The sequence below is a fragment of the Gopherus evgoodei genome, chromosome 12, assembly GCF_007399415.2.
Source record: "Gopherus evgoodei ecotype Sinaloan lineage chromosome 12, rGopEvg1_v1.p, whole genome shotgun sequence".
In the NCBI taxonomy this organism is placed as follows: Eukaryota; Metazoa; Chordata; order Testudines; family Testudinidae; genus Gopherus; species Gopherus evgoodei.
The window spans coordinates 3,803,058-3,817,763 of record NC_044333.1 but is presented as its reverse complement, the minus strand read 5'-3'; the positions used below and the strand labels follow the sequence as shown (position 1 = coordinate 3,817,763).

At 56.0% G+C, this 14,706-nt stretch overlaps 1 protein-coding gene across 1 annotated transcript in view; it reads right to left on the bottom strand.

Annotated features, from left to right (window-relative positions):
- Positions 1 to 14,706, bottom strand: part of MTSS2 (MTSS I-BAR domain containing 2) — an 85,966-nt gene that overhangs the window by 56,382 nt on the left and 14,878 nt on the right. The window contains 3 exon segments of the mRNA XM_030581874.1: positions 2,721 to 2,784; positions 2,786 to 2,795; positions 6,359 to 6,420. Of these exon segments, the coding sequence (XP_030437734.1) occupies positions 2,721 to 2,784; positions 2,786 to 2,795; positions 6,359 to 6,420 (136 nt within the window).

Sequence of the window (14,706 nt, the reverse complement as noted above, 5' to 3'; positions counted from 1 at the left end):
TGGGGGAAGAAAATATGGATCTCATTTGCCTATGCAATAATCACCCATAATACACTCTGCCAGGCCCACCCCTGGCACACCCAGATAGGTGTGTCAGGAAGTGCATTCACTCGAAGGGTGCCCCTCCCCACAGCTGCTCCCTCACAGTTTGCATTTGACTACCCCTCAATGTTATCACTGGCAGGGCCGGCGCAACTCATAGGCAACCTAGCCAGTTGCCTAGGGCGCTAACATTTGGGGGTGGCAGCCGCCCCGGTCGTCAGCGTATTTCGGGGGCGGACCTTCCACCGCCTAGGGCGCCACAAGCTGGCAGCGCTCCTGATCACGGGGCAGAGATACAGTGAGCAGGAGGCCAGTGGGTGTGAGGATGCGTAGGAGGTAAACACACAGGGATGTCACAGGAGATTAGTGATGTCCTCATGCCACTGGCCTCTCCCCTCCTGGTCGAAAACCAAATCAGCCCATGGATCAGGCGCCAAGCAGCTCATGCACCCAGGCTGTCCGGGAGAGCAACCCTGGGATAACTCGGAACAACACAAGCTCTGTGAAGAACAAGTCTCTGTGTTTTGGGTTGTCCCCATCTCTATGACTCCACCCAAACCTCAGGGCCCAGCTAGGAGCTGCTGGAGCCAGCAGCCTTGGCCTGAGCCCTCCCCTCAGTCCTCAGTGGCACCTGACCTCCTTTCTAAATCCCAGCCTTGCTTTGCTGGCTTTTCTATTTCCTGTGCCCCAATCTCCAGTAATCACACTGACATCTGTGCACGGCTTCACTTCCTGCCCCTTCGCCAGGGTCCTGCACCTTGACTGCAGTCCAGGGAGGGGGAAGGAGGCGGTGAGGCGGGCGGTGGGGGGACATGACAACACAAACATCTGTAGTGTGGTGCAGCCCAACTCTCGTTAGCACTGCAGAGAGGCCAGAGGGCCTCTAAAGTGAAGGAGCTTCGCGAGTGGAGCCAGTGGGGTCAAGTCAAGCTGAGCCCAGTTCCAGCCAGGCTCCTGGGAGTGGGTCAGTAGCTCCAGGGGGCTGGCGAACCCCCCTGCCCAGCGAGATCCTGACACCGGCTTCCACTCTTTGCTTCTTAATGTTGAAGTGGCTGCTCAGGTGAGAGAGGCAGGAGAACGGGATGCTGCAAACATCTGATCAGCAGTAGGGCACTGCCCCGCCAGCCCCCGCTGCCCTCATCACCGGGCAATCCCACTGCCATCGCTCTGCCCAGCCCAGCCGCTCTGCCCGGGAGCCCAAAGCACCTGGCAAACACGAACAAACTCACGTTGCAGGCGGCACCGTTGCCCCGTTTACAGATGGGGAAAGTGAGTTGCAGAGACGCTCAGTCCTGAAGCCAGGCAGCACATCCTCAGGAGAGAACTCAGGAGTCCTGGCTCTCCTGCTCTGTGCGTACAGCGCTGCTCTCGCACACACAGGTGGGGAATCCTGTGCATGGCCTAATGCGGCTGCTCCTCCCACCGCTCCCTTCAACAGCCATTAGGCATAAAATGACGGAGCAGGTGTTTTGAAGTTCACGCTCGTCCTCAGGTGCTGCCTCTAGGTGTGCGACTAGAGCAACACAGAGAAAGAGACTCACCTATAGCCCGCGCCCGATACAGCACACGCCAGGCACAGCTTGTCCACTCACCCCCTTCACTGCATTGTATTGTACTATGACATTGTTCTAAGTGATCATTCCGAGCGACCAGCAACAACCCACTGCCCAGTAGCTGGTCTTTACCCAAAATCTGAGGAATTCAAGCCTTGTCTACACTAGGAAATTGACTCACTGCTGAAGGCTGATGTCAGCAACGGGTCCCCAAACCAGTGCTGCAAACACTGAAATTGCTCATTGGATGGAACAAAACCTCCCAGCACCTTCACAGAACATGTGACTGAGACTTGGTCTATGCAGTCAAGGGCCTGAGCTTTAGAGATGCTGAGCAGCTGCAGCTCCCGTGGGTTCGGCTGTAGATGTGGGTGTTCAGCACACCTGAAAATCAGGCCCTACTTCCTTTGGGGAAAATGTCCAAAGTTTTCTCTCAGCTCTCTGAAAGGAGCACCGCTGCTAGAGACCGTGGGTCTGTAGCATCAAACAGTACGTCCAGGGAAGCCCAGCCAGCTTCCTGAGCAAGAGGTGTACCAGAGAGAATCCAGGCTGGGTTCACAGGATGCCCCGGGCATGTCAGACTTTCGGAGCACAGACAGTGCTGCGTGCATGCCATGCAGTGCGCCAGCATCGACAGAGCTCACAAGGGCGAGGTTCAGTGCCTTGGGCAGAGGAGCCCCGTGGAACCTCAGACCCAACCCCTACCTCTGACTGCTCTTCTTTCAGCCTGCCTTGGTCTCTCCTTCCTCTCCCATCCTCCTGTTTATTGCAATCCCCAATCCCATTCTCCCCTCATCTGTCCATCCACTGCCTCTCTGCACTTCGCCCATCCTTCCCATCTGATCTTCTCTCTTCTTCCTCCCTACTGAGGGACAAAGTCGCTCTGTCTGGGCTCCCTTTCACTCCCCAGTAGCCTCAGAGCTCTGTCCGCTGAGGTCCACGCTTCACGCTGGGTGACGGACCAGCTTCATGACCGGTCTTCCATGGACAGGTTCTCCCCACCGCCCCACACACACACTCGAAAAGCCCCGTGAAAGCAATCTCTGGGCAGGGAGTCTGCTACGGGCGTGTCGTCCTGCTGGTTTGAATGTGCTGTCTGCAGGGGGTTTTGAGCCATAGTCCTACCTCGTGTGTTGGTGGCCATGTCTGCCACTTTCTGGAAGGCAATCCAGGAGGCTACTGCTGCCAGGCACCGTAGTCCTGAGGCAGAAAGAGATGGATCGTAAGTCAGCTGGGAGTCCGAAGGACTATGCAGTGCACCTTCTACTGTTCCCTACCACAGGAATGCCCACACACTCAAATCACAACGGGCCACCCCACCGTATCCTGTCTCCAGGAGTGGCTATTATCTGATGCTTCAAGGAACATAAATAACATCCCTTAACAAGTTGTCCAGTATTGTACAAAGGGGAAATGCCTTCTGACTCCTGCTGTGATCGTCCTTTGCTCTGAAGCGCAAGATTAGCTCATCCCTGCCCTAGCCAGCACAGCAGATTACCTTTGCTAACAGCCATGCTGTTATGCAGCCCCAACCTTTGGCTCAATGTTCTGATGCAGCAGTGAGTTCCACAGGTTGCTTGTCAAGAGAATGGCTGTGACCCTAGGCACCCCTGTATCACATCCTACGCACAACTGCAGTAATATCTGAACAAATACGCCTTGTGAGATAACCTATGAAAGCAACAATGCATTGGTTACTAATATCACTGTAACATGCATGTGTTATGTTATACCTGAAGTTATGGATTCCCTCTGTATGATGCGATATAAAACATGTTTAAGATCAGCAGGCCTAGCCTCGGTAAAGGTGACAAACCGGTCATTCTTAGACACAGGAATGGGGCTTTACCCTCAATTTACCCTATTAGCAGTAAACAGAGCCCTCAAGCTGAACCAGCGAGGGTATCCCGTTCCTGACCTCCAGCGACAGGGAATTAACATGGCTCCAGCACCCCAGGGAGACACAGGAGGCTGAATCCCCAGCAGCCTTCCTGATTTGTAAGACAAAGGGCTAGTCTACACTAGAGTTGCTACATCGGTGCAGCTAACCAGAAAAGGGGGAGCTCCCGACCGCTTCCCAAGCTGCCTGCATCAAGCGCTGGCGGTGCCCATAGCACGCCAGCGACGTCTGACTCCCCAGCTGACGCTACAGCCTCACAGATCCCCCAGATCGCCGCTGGTTGGCACCCTCTGCTGCCTCATCACCGACACCCCACCGAGGCTGGAACCCTACAACGTCAGCAGCCTGCGCTGGCTGCTCCAATCCCGGGCTTCAGCCCCCACACAGCCAGCCTCATGGCAAAGCCCCTCCTGGCCTTGCACCCGGGACTCTGCTGAGCAGCTCAAGCTGAGAGGACGGGGGACTAGATGCTACCTCACAGGCAACACCCAGCCGGGTTACAGCTGGTCAGAGACACAGGCAAGCTGCTGTGAGGGAGGGAGTTGGCACCGACACCGGCCAGCACTGCGGTTGGCGTCGCTGATTCAGGATAGCGCTCCAAAGGAATCAACTTTTGGGCCAGTAAGTGATCAGGAAAAAAAGGCTCCACTTGCCTGGAGAGGTTGGGGGTGGGGGGAAGATCTTCTCTGCTAGAGAGGAGGGCAGAGACCTGAAGCTGCTCTGGCTCTTACATTGGTTGAGGACAGAATTTCCTGAGTTTGTAACAAACTGTCTAGGCTGTGACTGCTCCTTTAACTCCATTTCGAAGAGTAGCACTTCCTGAGGGCGGACAGGGGAGGGGATTTTTCTATCAGACATCGGAAGCAGAGTGGAAAACAAGGTGACAAGGCCTGATGGTAATAAATAAGGCCTTCCATGGCCCTGTCCATTGGCAGATCTCAAAGCGCGTCACAAAGTTGGGTAAGCAGCATTACTACCCCTAAGTCACAGATGGGGAAACTGAGGCACTGAGCGGCCTATGGCCTCAGTTTCAGATGGGCTGAGCTACTATTGACTTCAGCTGACACTGGGGAGATCAGCACATCTGAAAATCAGTCCCTACGGCCCAAAGCCTCAAAAGTATTTAGCACCCAATCCCCTGGGGATTCAAGGAACCCTTGGAGGAGCTGGTTTTAGGGATTTGCTCAAGGGCTCCTGAGGCCCAGCCCAGCAAGCCGCGCTGCTGCCCGTGTCTGCAAACTGGGGTGCGCTGCGTGACTGTGGCAGGACCCGCAGGAGCCAACCAGGCCTGGCCCCAGAGGTGTGTCCTGGAGCAGCAAGACTGGCAGATCCAAGGCCTAACAGGAAACCTCCCACCTCAGCGTGAAACACAACACACACCCCTGCCCCAAGCACATGCTCCTGTGCCCCACACGCAGGCATCACGGCACCCTCGCAGCTAGCACCATGGCCCGAGAGGAGCCAAACACAGAGAGCAAAGGCCCCTGTCTGCCCGCACTGCTTCCCCGTTACCAGTGCCTGAGAGCCTCACCTCAGCATGCTGGGGTGGGGAATCAGCCAGGTCTGGGGACTCAGCCCCGGGGGTAGTGGTCCCCCACCATCAGCCACTCGAAAACCCCTGGGAGAGAGCCACGCTGTGGAGAGTGAGCACTGAGAGGTGCCGCAGAGCGCAGAGGACGAGTCAGAGCGTCCTGAGCAGAGCAGGCAGGCGCACAAAGCAGGCAGAGGAGGAGGCCAGGCAAAGCCCAAACAGCCAGGAATATCGAACGCCCCTTTACGTGGAAGGGGGGCCGGGAACCACGGCCATGGGGCTAATAGCCTGGGGCTATTAGTGGGGCGCTGAGGGAGGCATGACTGGAAATTAGAGACGATGAGCTAAATGCGCCCTTTGTATGGAACAAAGTGCACCCAGGGGAGGGGGCTGGGGCTCGAGGGAGATCAGAGGAGCCAGGCACCCTGAAACCAAGGTAAGCAGGTGTTCAGAGAGCACCCAAAGGACCGGGCAGCTCTGGGTAACGGTTCTGGGTAACTGGGCACTGTGAGAGCTGGCCGGGAGGGCAGTGCAGGAGGGCACAGCCCGGGGCAGCAGGGAAACGATGCTTTAAGCCACCCTCGTGCCCTCGATGCTGGGCTGGTCGAGGGCCCAGCCGGTCGCTGATGTAACAGACAGGGCACGGAGCCACTCTGACTACTAGTAGCCCTGCCTGGGCAACCTGGAGCAGCCCAGTCACCAGAGCAGTGTATGCCATGGCCCCACCCCAGCCACTCTGCCCCAGGGCTTCCATCGGGTCCTGCATGCAGCTGCCTCTAGGAACAGCACATGGCGCTGGGCCGGCAGTCAGCCAGGGGCTGGACGGCCACAGTACAGCTCAGGGGCCTAGAGGGGGAAATCCTTGGCTTCTAAGCGTGTGCCTTCCACTGCCTTGCTCTGTATCCTCGGTCAGCTCCCTTATTTTCTCTGTGCCTCTGTTTCACCATCTGTCCCGGGAGGCTATTGAGACTGGCAGTGCTTGTGAAGCTCTTGGAGCTCTCGCCTTTGCAAGTCACTAGTTCAGTCTCTGTGTCGCACGCCCAGCACATGGGGGGTTGGAATGACAAGTGCCTGGACCCTCCTGCTGCCTGGTGTGTTGGGCTGCAGAGCCGCGGCCAGCCCCTGCGCTGGGGCTGGAGCTCGACTCTGCAATGCCCAGGGAGGCTTTGCCAGTTCTCTTATGTTTGTCACCCGAATTCCCTAGCAGCTGGCCCTGTCCTGGCTGGAGAGTGGAGCTGCTCTGCACTGCCTCCTTCAGTCAGCTCTGTGGGTCAGCACAGTCCTTCCCAGCTGCATTCAAACCACCCTGGTGCAGATCCTGGGATGACTCACCTGAGCTGGGAGTGCAGCTTAGTTGCCTTGGAGTTGAAATCTTCCCAGATGGGGTAGGAGCTCTGAAACAAGAGAAAGCAGAGAGCCATGAACCACCAGAGGAGAGTTCTCAGAGCCCGGGATGCATCCAGCGTCTCACACCGTTCCTCAGGGATGTCCCATAAAACCCCAGGCACTTTTATGTGCACAGCTTCCTCCTGGGAAGGGAGGGCACCTGCCCTGGTGCGGCCTGGCCCCGGTGTGGCCTGCTCCTCGCTCACACAGCAGCCTGGCCATGCAGAGTGATTCGAGAGAGATGCTCGTCTGGCCCCCAGCCCCATAGGAGCAGAGCTGCTCACCCACCCCGAGAGCAGGGAAGGGCTGTTCCCCCATGGGGCACAGCGAGACCGAACGACTTGCCCCTGGTCACACAGGAAATCTGTGGCAGTGCGAGGAACTGAAGTCAGGCCTCACGAGGCCAAGGCTCTTGTCCTGACCACCAGCACCTCCCCTCCGGGCAGAGAGCTGAGCTCCCATCAGGTATGTGGCTCACAGCATTCGTTCCCAAGGGCCCCCCAAGCTGCCCTCTCGTTAGCCGAACAGCAAGCTAGTTTTGTGGCAGAGATGACCAGTCTGGGGCTGTTTCCCTTCCCCACCCCTGTTCTGAATCCCAGGGTCTCCTCTGTGCAGTGTAACCCCCATATCACTGGTGGTCCTGTCACCCCAGAACCATCCCACTGCACTCCACAGAGCTACCCCAGGGAGGACATTGACCCTAGAATTTGATCTCACAAAGAGCCCCAACTCCCGGGTGCTGCGGAGCGAATACAAGCTCAGGATTTCTGCACACGCCCCTGAGGCCAGAGAACCCAGCAGATCCTACAGGAGAGCTCAGGGCTAGACCACAGCAGGGGCTGCTTTACGGCAGCCAAGGGCAGGGATGCAGGAGAGACAGGGCCTGAGACTGGAATGATCCATGAATTGCCATTCAGGAAGGGTCGATCCCTCCAACTCAGGGTTTGCTTTGTCACACTCACAGCAGAAATTCAATCAGCCTCTCCCCTGCCCCAGCAAGCCCAGCCTAACCCAGCTCAGCAGCCTGGCTAGCCGCAGGTTGGCACGCCAATGTGGTGGTGCATGGGGTGAAAGCAGGGGTAGGGGTCACGGGCATGGTTGGGTGAAAGGGACATCCAGGAGCAGTGATTTACAAGGGGGAATCCCAGCAAAGGGTTCCCCGGACCTCATAAGAGCTACGTCCCCTCTCTGGCTGCAGCTGGCCTGTGTGGGGGGGGTCTTAGAGTGCAGGGAGCCAAGAGGGGCTGGGTGTTTTAAAACAACTCACACAAGCAGAGGCATTTAGTGCAGAACAAACCTGCAGCGGGCTGATTACAGAGCACTAAGCACAGGGAGAGCTGGGGGAGACATCTCCCCGGCCCACTAACATTTTCGAGTGTTTGAATGTTTTTCCCATCATGAATCAGCAGGAAAAGATGAAATCTCAAACATTTTGGAAACTGAAAATCCCCACCACCACCACCACCACTTCCCCCTCCCCAACCCTCTGACCCCCCCCAAAAGATTTTTTTTAATTCGGGTCAACTGAAACATTTTGCTTCAATTATGACTATTTTAAAAAGCAATTTTTACTCCCATTCACTTATGTTTGACATGAAAAATCATTGTGAACTGGAAACCAGTTCTGAACAGGTCCAAAGGAACGACCATTTCAAAACTTGGTTCCGAGTTGAGAGCTTTGGCCAAACCGACCTTTTCCTGCAAAACGGTTCACTGTCTATGCGACATTCCCCTGGTGTTGTCTGGACGGTGATCTGCTAGGTCACCCAATCCTTGACACTGGGAGCCAGCCTGACCCAGCTCTGCTGTGAGAACCCCCACTCCTGGGCCATTCTCCACAGCCTCTGGCATGTCAGCTGCTGCCAGCTACTTGCAACCGAATGACACTAGCCAATATCTCCGGTCCCAGACACAACCCTAGGAACCTCCGTCTTGCAGTGTCCAGTCATGGTCACTGGACGCTGCAAGCTTATACGAGCTCATCAATTTAACAAAGGGGAGTCTCTTGACAAACCTCAAACCAAACGCACTGCTTCAGGTAGAACAAACAACAGACTTATTAACTATAAAGATAGATCTTAACTGATTACAAGTCAAAGCACAAGAAGTCAGATATGCTTAGATGAAATAAAAGCAAAATGTGTTCTAAGCTGATCTTAACGCTTTCAGTGCCCTTACAAACTTAGCTGCTTCTCACCACAGGCTGGTTGGCTGCTCTTCAGCCAGGCTCTCCCCTTTGATCAGCGCGTCAGTTGCTTGGTGGTAGTGTCTGTAGATGGAGGTGGAAGAGCCTGGCAAACGTCTGTCCCTTTTATCATGTTCTTTCTTCCCTATTGGCTTTGCCCCACTCCCCAGTCAGGTGAGCATTACCTCACCGTAGTCCCAAACTGACCAAGGGGAGGGGGCTGACTCACTCGAGAGTCCAACAGATCCTTTGTTGCCACCTAGGCCAGTGCCCTTTGTTCCTCTGAGGCTGGTCTGGGTTTGTCCCACACATGCCCTGATGAGGACTGAACTGCCCCTGCTTCTGGAGAGATTTTGCCTGGGCTTGCTTTAAGCCACGAGGACACACTTTCAGCCTCATAACGACATACATGAAATTATAACCTAGAACCTCACTATGACATCACTGTAACAACCATGCTCAGGGCATCACGAGCCTTCCGAAGCCACCCGACATGACAAACTTCGCATGGGATGCCACACAATCATTTTACAAGGATGAAGGTGGGGGCTCTGGGCGTTCCCCCGAGGTACAGAGTGTCACAGTTTACAAACAGGTGTTCCCGATAAAAGGCATTTTTGTTTAACAATTTCCCAGGCTCACAATCCATGAGACCGTACTGCCTCTCCCGTGCTGAGCACACACAGCTCCCATTGCAATCATCGGACACTGTGGGGGCTCAGTTCCTCTGAGAGCCAGGCCAGACCAGACACCGCAAGGAGAGGCAAGGCTGGGACAGCGAATGGCTTGGGTGCTGCAATGGGCTATGAAGTCTTTTGTCTCTAGGTCACCGAGTCCAATTTAGCCCACATCAGTTCCAATGGGCCGGCTCTCTCCTGGCCTATCGTCTCTGTGCCTGGAGCCTGTCTGTTGGGATGTACCGATTCCCTGCTTGGGACCTGTAATGCAAACCATTCTAGCTGGCCCAGTCCCCGCCAAGCTCCAGCTTCTGCAGTAAGGAATGAGGGGTGGGTGCGTTCCCAGAAGGCCTGATCCTGGTGCCCCATGGGGCGTCTCCTGCTGCAGAATGTCTCAGCATGAGCCGGTGCATCAGAGCGTGGCCTGAGAACCTAAACAAGGAGCAGACCTGGCACCACGCCGGCAGGGGCAGCTCCTGGGAACAGGCCAGGGCGCAAGGAGAGACTGTTTATTCCTTGGCCCCAGGCACACGACCCAGGTAGGAGTTACAGCCACGGATGGACACAACGAAAAGCCCAAGGAAGACTGGGATGGCAGGAGGCTTGTTTCCTTGCCTTCAACTCAGCTGCTCTGCAGTTCCAGCCTGACAGCAACAAGCCATGCACAGCTGGCGGGTCAGCCTGGGACAGAGGTGCTTTTGGGTCTGCGTGAGGGTGACCAGGTGTCTGGCTTTGGACTGGAACGCCCAGTCGAAAAGGAATCCCGACGGCTCCGGTCAGCACCGCTGCCTGGGCTGTTGAACATCCGGATCGCGGTGCCATAGCAGGGCTGGCAGGCTGCCTGGTAGCGCCACGCCATGGCCCGTGCAGCTCCCAGCTGGCACGTCCGGCTCCCAGCCTTAGGGGCTGCTGGGGGCTCGGCGCAGCTCCCAGTGGCTGGGTCAGGGCAGCACCCAGGAGTTGGAGGTACGTGTATCTCTGTCTCCGAGCGCTTGGAATGCAGCTGCACACCCATCCTCCTCACTGCATCCTCTGCATTCAACCCCCTCCCGCATCCACCCTCACTGCATCCCTCTGCCTCCCAACCCTCCTCACTGCATCCCACCCCTCCCGCACACCCATCCCCCTCACTGCATGCCTCTGCATCCCAACCCTCCTCACTGCATCCCTCTGCATCCCAACCCTCCTCACTGCATCCCTCTGCATCCCAACCCCCCCCCGCACCCTATCCCCCTCACTGCATCCCTCTGCATCCCAACCCTCCTCACTGCATCCCTCGGCATCCCAACCCCCCCGCATCCTATCCCCCTCACTGCATCCCTCTCCATCCCACCCCCCCACACTCCACACCGCATCCAAACCCCCTCAGTACCCCCATCCCCCTCACTGCATCCCTCCCCATCGCACCCTTCTTCCCACACCTACCCATACTAGCCCTGTAACCCTTACAGCGCTCTCCCACCCATCTTCTCCACCCCATGTCCCTCACCCCCTGCACCTCATTCACCTCCATACACTGCTGCACTCCCATTATGTCCCTATACACCCCTGTGCCCCCCACATCCTCATGCACCTGCAGCCTTCTGCTTCCCCCTGCATCCCCATCTACCACACATACCCGCCAAGTCCCCTCCTTTCTCCTTCATTGCCCCCTCTCACCTCCGCCCTGCTCTTATCCTTGGCCTTTTTCCCTCCCCATCCTCTCTCCCCGCCCCTGCCCCCACCCATTTTTTCCCCTCCAGCCCACCCTCCTCCCTTCCCAGCTGGGTAATTTAGACACTCTTCCAGGGGCTGCCTCTGTGTGTGCAACTATGCATTGTGCATGTGTAAGAGACTGTCTTTGGGTAGGGACGTGCGTGTATTGCTGCCTGTGAGCACACCTGTGTGAATAAAACTTGCACCTAACTCTGCCTTGTATTCCTTTTGCTGGCTTGTGCACAAAAACCCCATGACATAAAATGTGTGGGTAGAGTATTAATTTCATAACAAGTTTTTAAAGGAGACGGGAACTCTAAATGAAATGTATCATTTCTTAAAAAGTGAATGTTGTTGACTAGTAATTGCAGAAGAGTTAGTGTATCAGACATTTCTCCCCCCTTTGTCTAGCTCAGCAGTGGGCAAACTACGGTCATATCTGGTCCGCAGGACCGTCCTGCCCCTCCCCTGCTGTCCCCCCTCCCCTACAGCCTCAGCCGGTGCAGTGCTTTGGGCTGTGGGGCTGTGAGCTCCTGGGGCAGCATAGCTGCAGAGTCCAGCCTGACCCGGTCTCTGTGCTGCACGGTGGTGGCCGCGTGACCTGGCTCCAGCTGGGTGGCGCAGCTGTAGTGCCACCAGCCACTGGTGCTCCAGGCAGCGCGGTAAGGGGGCAGGGAGGTAGGATAGAGGGCAGAGGAGTTCGAGGTGGTGGTCAGTGGGTGGGAGTGTGGATAGGGGTTAGGGCAGGGAACAGGAGGTTGAATGGGGGTGGAGTCCCGGGGGGGCAGTCAGGAAGGGGGGGTGGATGAGGCAGCAAGAGGCAGTCATGGGCAAGGGTTCCAGGGGCAATCAGGGGACAGGAAGAAGGGGTGGATGGATGGGGCAGAGGTCCCAGGAGGGTCGTCAGGAATGAGAGGAGGGGTTGGATGGGGCGGTGGGGGTCCGGGGGCAGTCAGGGGACAGGGAGCGGGGGTGTGTGGATAGGCAGGGATCCCAGATGGGGCAGGAGTCCAGGGGGGAGGGGCAGATAGGAGGTGGGGGCAGACCACGACCCCCTCCTGTAACGGGCCCTCCATAAAATGTCTGAAACCCGATGCAGCTCCCAGGCCAAAAAGTTTGCCCACTCCTGGTCTAGCTACTTTATAAACTCTTTGTTGCAGACTCTCTTTTTTTAGGTGTAGCACTAAACAACAACTGCAATATTAAATAGTGTGGCAGTCTGTGTGTTAGTGAACGCGAGCTGTGTACACACGAGTACACCTGTGGGTCTGCATGGAGAGTGGGAGTCCGTTTCTACAGATTTATTTATACTGGTCTCTGGGCAGGTGCATTTCTGTGGTTGTGCTCTATGGATTTGTATTTGGGCTTCAGGAACTGGCCTTTAATGGACCCACGGCAGCTGTGATAATGTACGGTCCTAATTCCACACAGAAAATTATAATAACAATCTAAAAAAACAAAAACAAAAACAAAACCCCATCATGGAGCTGGTTATGAAATATGGGAAGAGGGGAGGGAAAGAATCATGAAAATCTTTGAGAAATTTCATTTTTTTTAAATGACCCTTTTTGACTATTTTGCTGCCAGCTCTAGTGTCCTGTAACAAATAAAACCTGAATTTAGCACAACACAATAATATGCCTGTTTGGGCCCTGCAGTGAAAATGAGCACGTGAGAGGGTGAGGGAGAGCAAGTGATGGAGGGAGGGGGGATGGAGTGAGCAGGGGTGGGGTCTCAGGCAGAGGTGGGGTCTCAGGCAGGGGCAGGGCAAGGGTGTTTGGTTTTCTGGAATTGGAAAGGCGGCAACTCTAGTGATGCCCCGGTTAAGCGGGCAGAACTAAGAGGCGCAGCTGGCACCTGGCCGGCCCCTGTGAAGAAGACTGCAGGTTACTGAACTGCAGCAAAGACACACCCTGACTTGGCAATGGTGAGAGGGATGGCCCATGCATCAGGGAAAGCTCCTTGGCTCTTGTCACCTTCACAAGCACTTTATGTCCCACGGCTCCCTCGGGGGGGGCAGGCATTAGCCCCATTTTACAGCTGGGCAAACTGAGGCAGAGAGCGGTGTTAAGCCACTAGCCCCATGGAACACTGATGGTCACTGTCAGAGTTGGGATTAGAACTCAGACAACTCTGCTCATGGTGCCTTCCCTGCCCCCCCCCCCCACTACATGGATGTAAGTGTCACTGACTTAAAGGGAGCTTCCACCGTTCCCACTAGCTGAAGATCTGGCCCCAAATATAGCAGCTAACAAAGGATTTTCAAAAGAGCCTTTAAGAATCATTTCACATGGGGGTGGGGGATTGGCTGGTTCAGACGGGGGATTGCTGACAGGCCATGAAGCCTTCCCCCCCACCTCCCTCCAGGTCTAATCCAGCCTAGATTAGCAGTGAGTGAGCACAGGAAGGCCTTTGTGAAACACACATGGGAGTCTCGATTCAGATCCGCATGGGCAAGGGTACATCATAAATAGCACTGCCGCAACGGGCACCAATCGAGACCCTTGTTGCCAGTCTCTCTGGAGAGCCCAAGGGTTGAATGGGCCTTGGAGACAGAACCATTTCCTCCCTCCAGGGCAGGACCGAAGCCCAGCACTGATGCAGCGTGCAGAAGCCTGCACTGTCACGGCCTCTGCACTGTACCTGATTTGAGGATAGAGGACTCCGGCTCCAAGTCTGTGGAGCTAGCTCTAAATTCCCCCCCACCCCCCTGGATTATTCATCTAGAGAAAACAAGAACCATCTGTCACTGCCTGCATAACTCAAAGGGGGCCGGCGTCATGGCCACCAGCTCCCTGATTTTTCCGGGTCAGAAGTCCAGGCAGCCCACCTTGCTGAAAACCCAGCGCGCCGGGTAGACCATGCAAGTGCGAGCCCCGGACGCCCCAAGCAGCCGAGAGGGACATTCCGTCATTCACCTGACGAGAGCCACGGCTAGCAGCAGCAGTTTCTATTTAACGCTTGTGTGTTTCCAACACAAAAAGACACGGCCTTGAGCAGTGCTGCAGCGCAAGACAAACTCCCGGAGCAGCTCAGAAAGGCCCTAGCTGCACTCCAGCCTCCCGCTGGGGAGCCGGCAGCTTCACCAATAACCGCTCACCTCTACCATAAGGAAGACGCTTGAGCAGAGACGAGCGATATCACAGGAGGTCAGAGGCTCAACCAAAGCCCCGGATGCAATGGAGATCCTTTGGATCTGGAAGGATAGAGCGGGTTCAAAGCTGTCCATAGCACACGGCAGCCTATTGCACAGGATCCCCTGTACAGACATCGTAGGGCAGCGGAGATGATCGCTCAGTGGAAACCAGGTCTGGAGAAGCCAGTGACTTAGCTAAACTCATGGCTCATGTAAAAAGCCACAATGCTAATTAATTAGGTCTAATTAACTCAAAGAACTACAGTCCATGGGGCTGTGACTGGCGCTCCCGGTCTGGACGGCCCCACATACCGGGGAAGCTTGGACCCAGGGCTTCGGTTCGAGCCCATCGCTAATACAGCTGGACTGGCTCTCGCTCACTTCACTATATTGCCAAGGCTTCAAACGGACTGGACTAGCTGACAAGGGGAAGCGACCCCAGGATGTGTAACCTGCCTCCCCTGATCACAACTAGCAGTCTGCTCCGCTGGGAGTGCCACGGTCCCTGAGAAGGGAAATCCTGCAGCTCATCTGACACCACGAGGGGCAAGGCACCAACTGCCTGTTATAATTCCACTGTGGGGGGCCTCAAAGCCTTGGT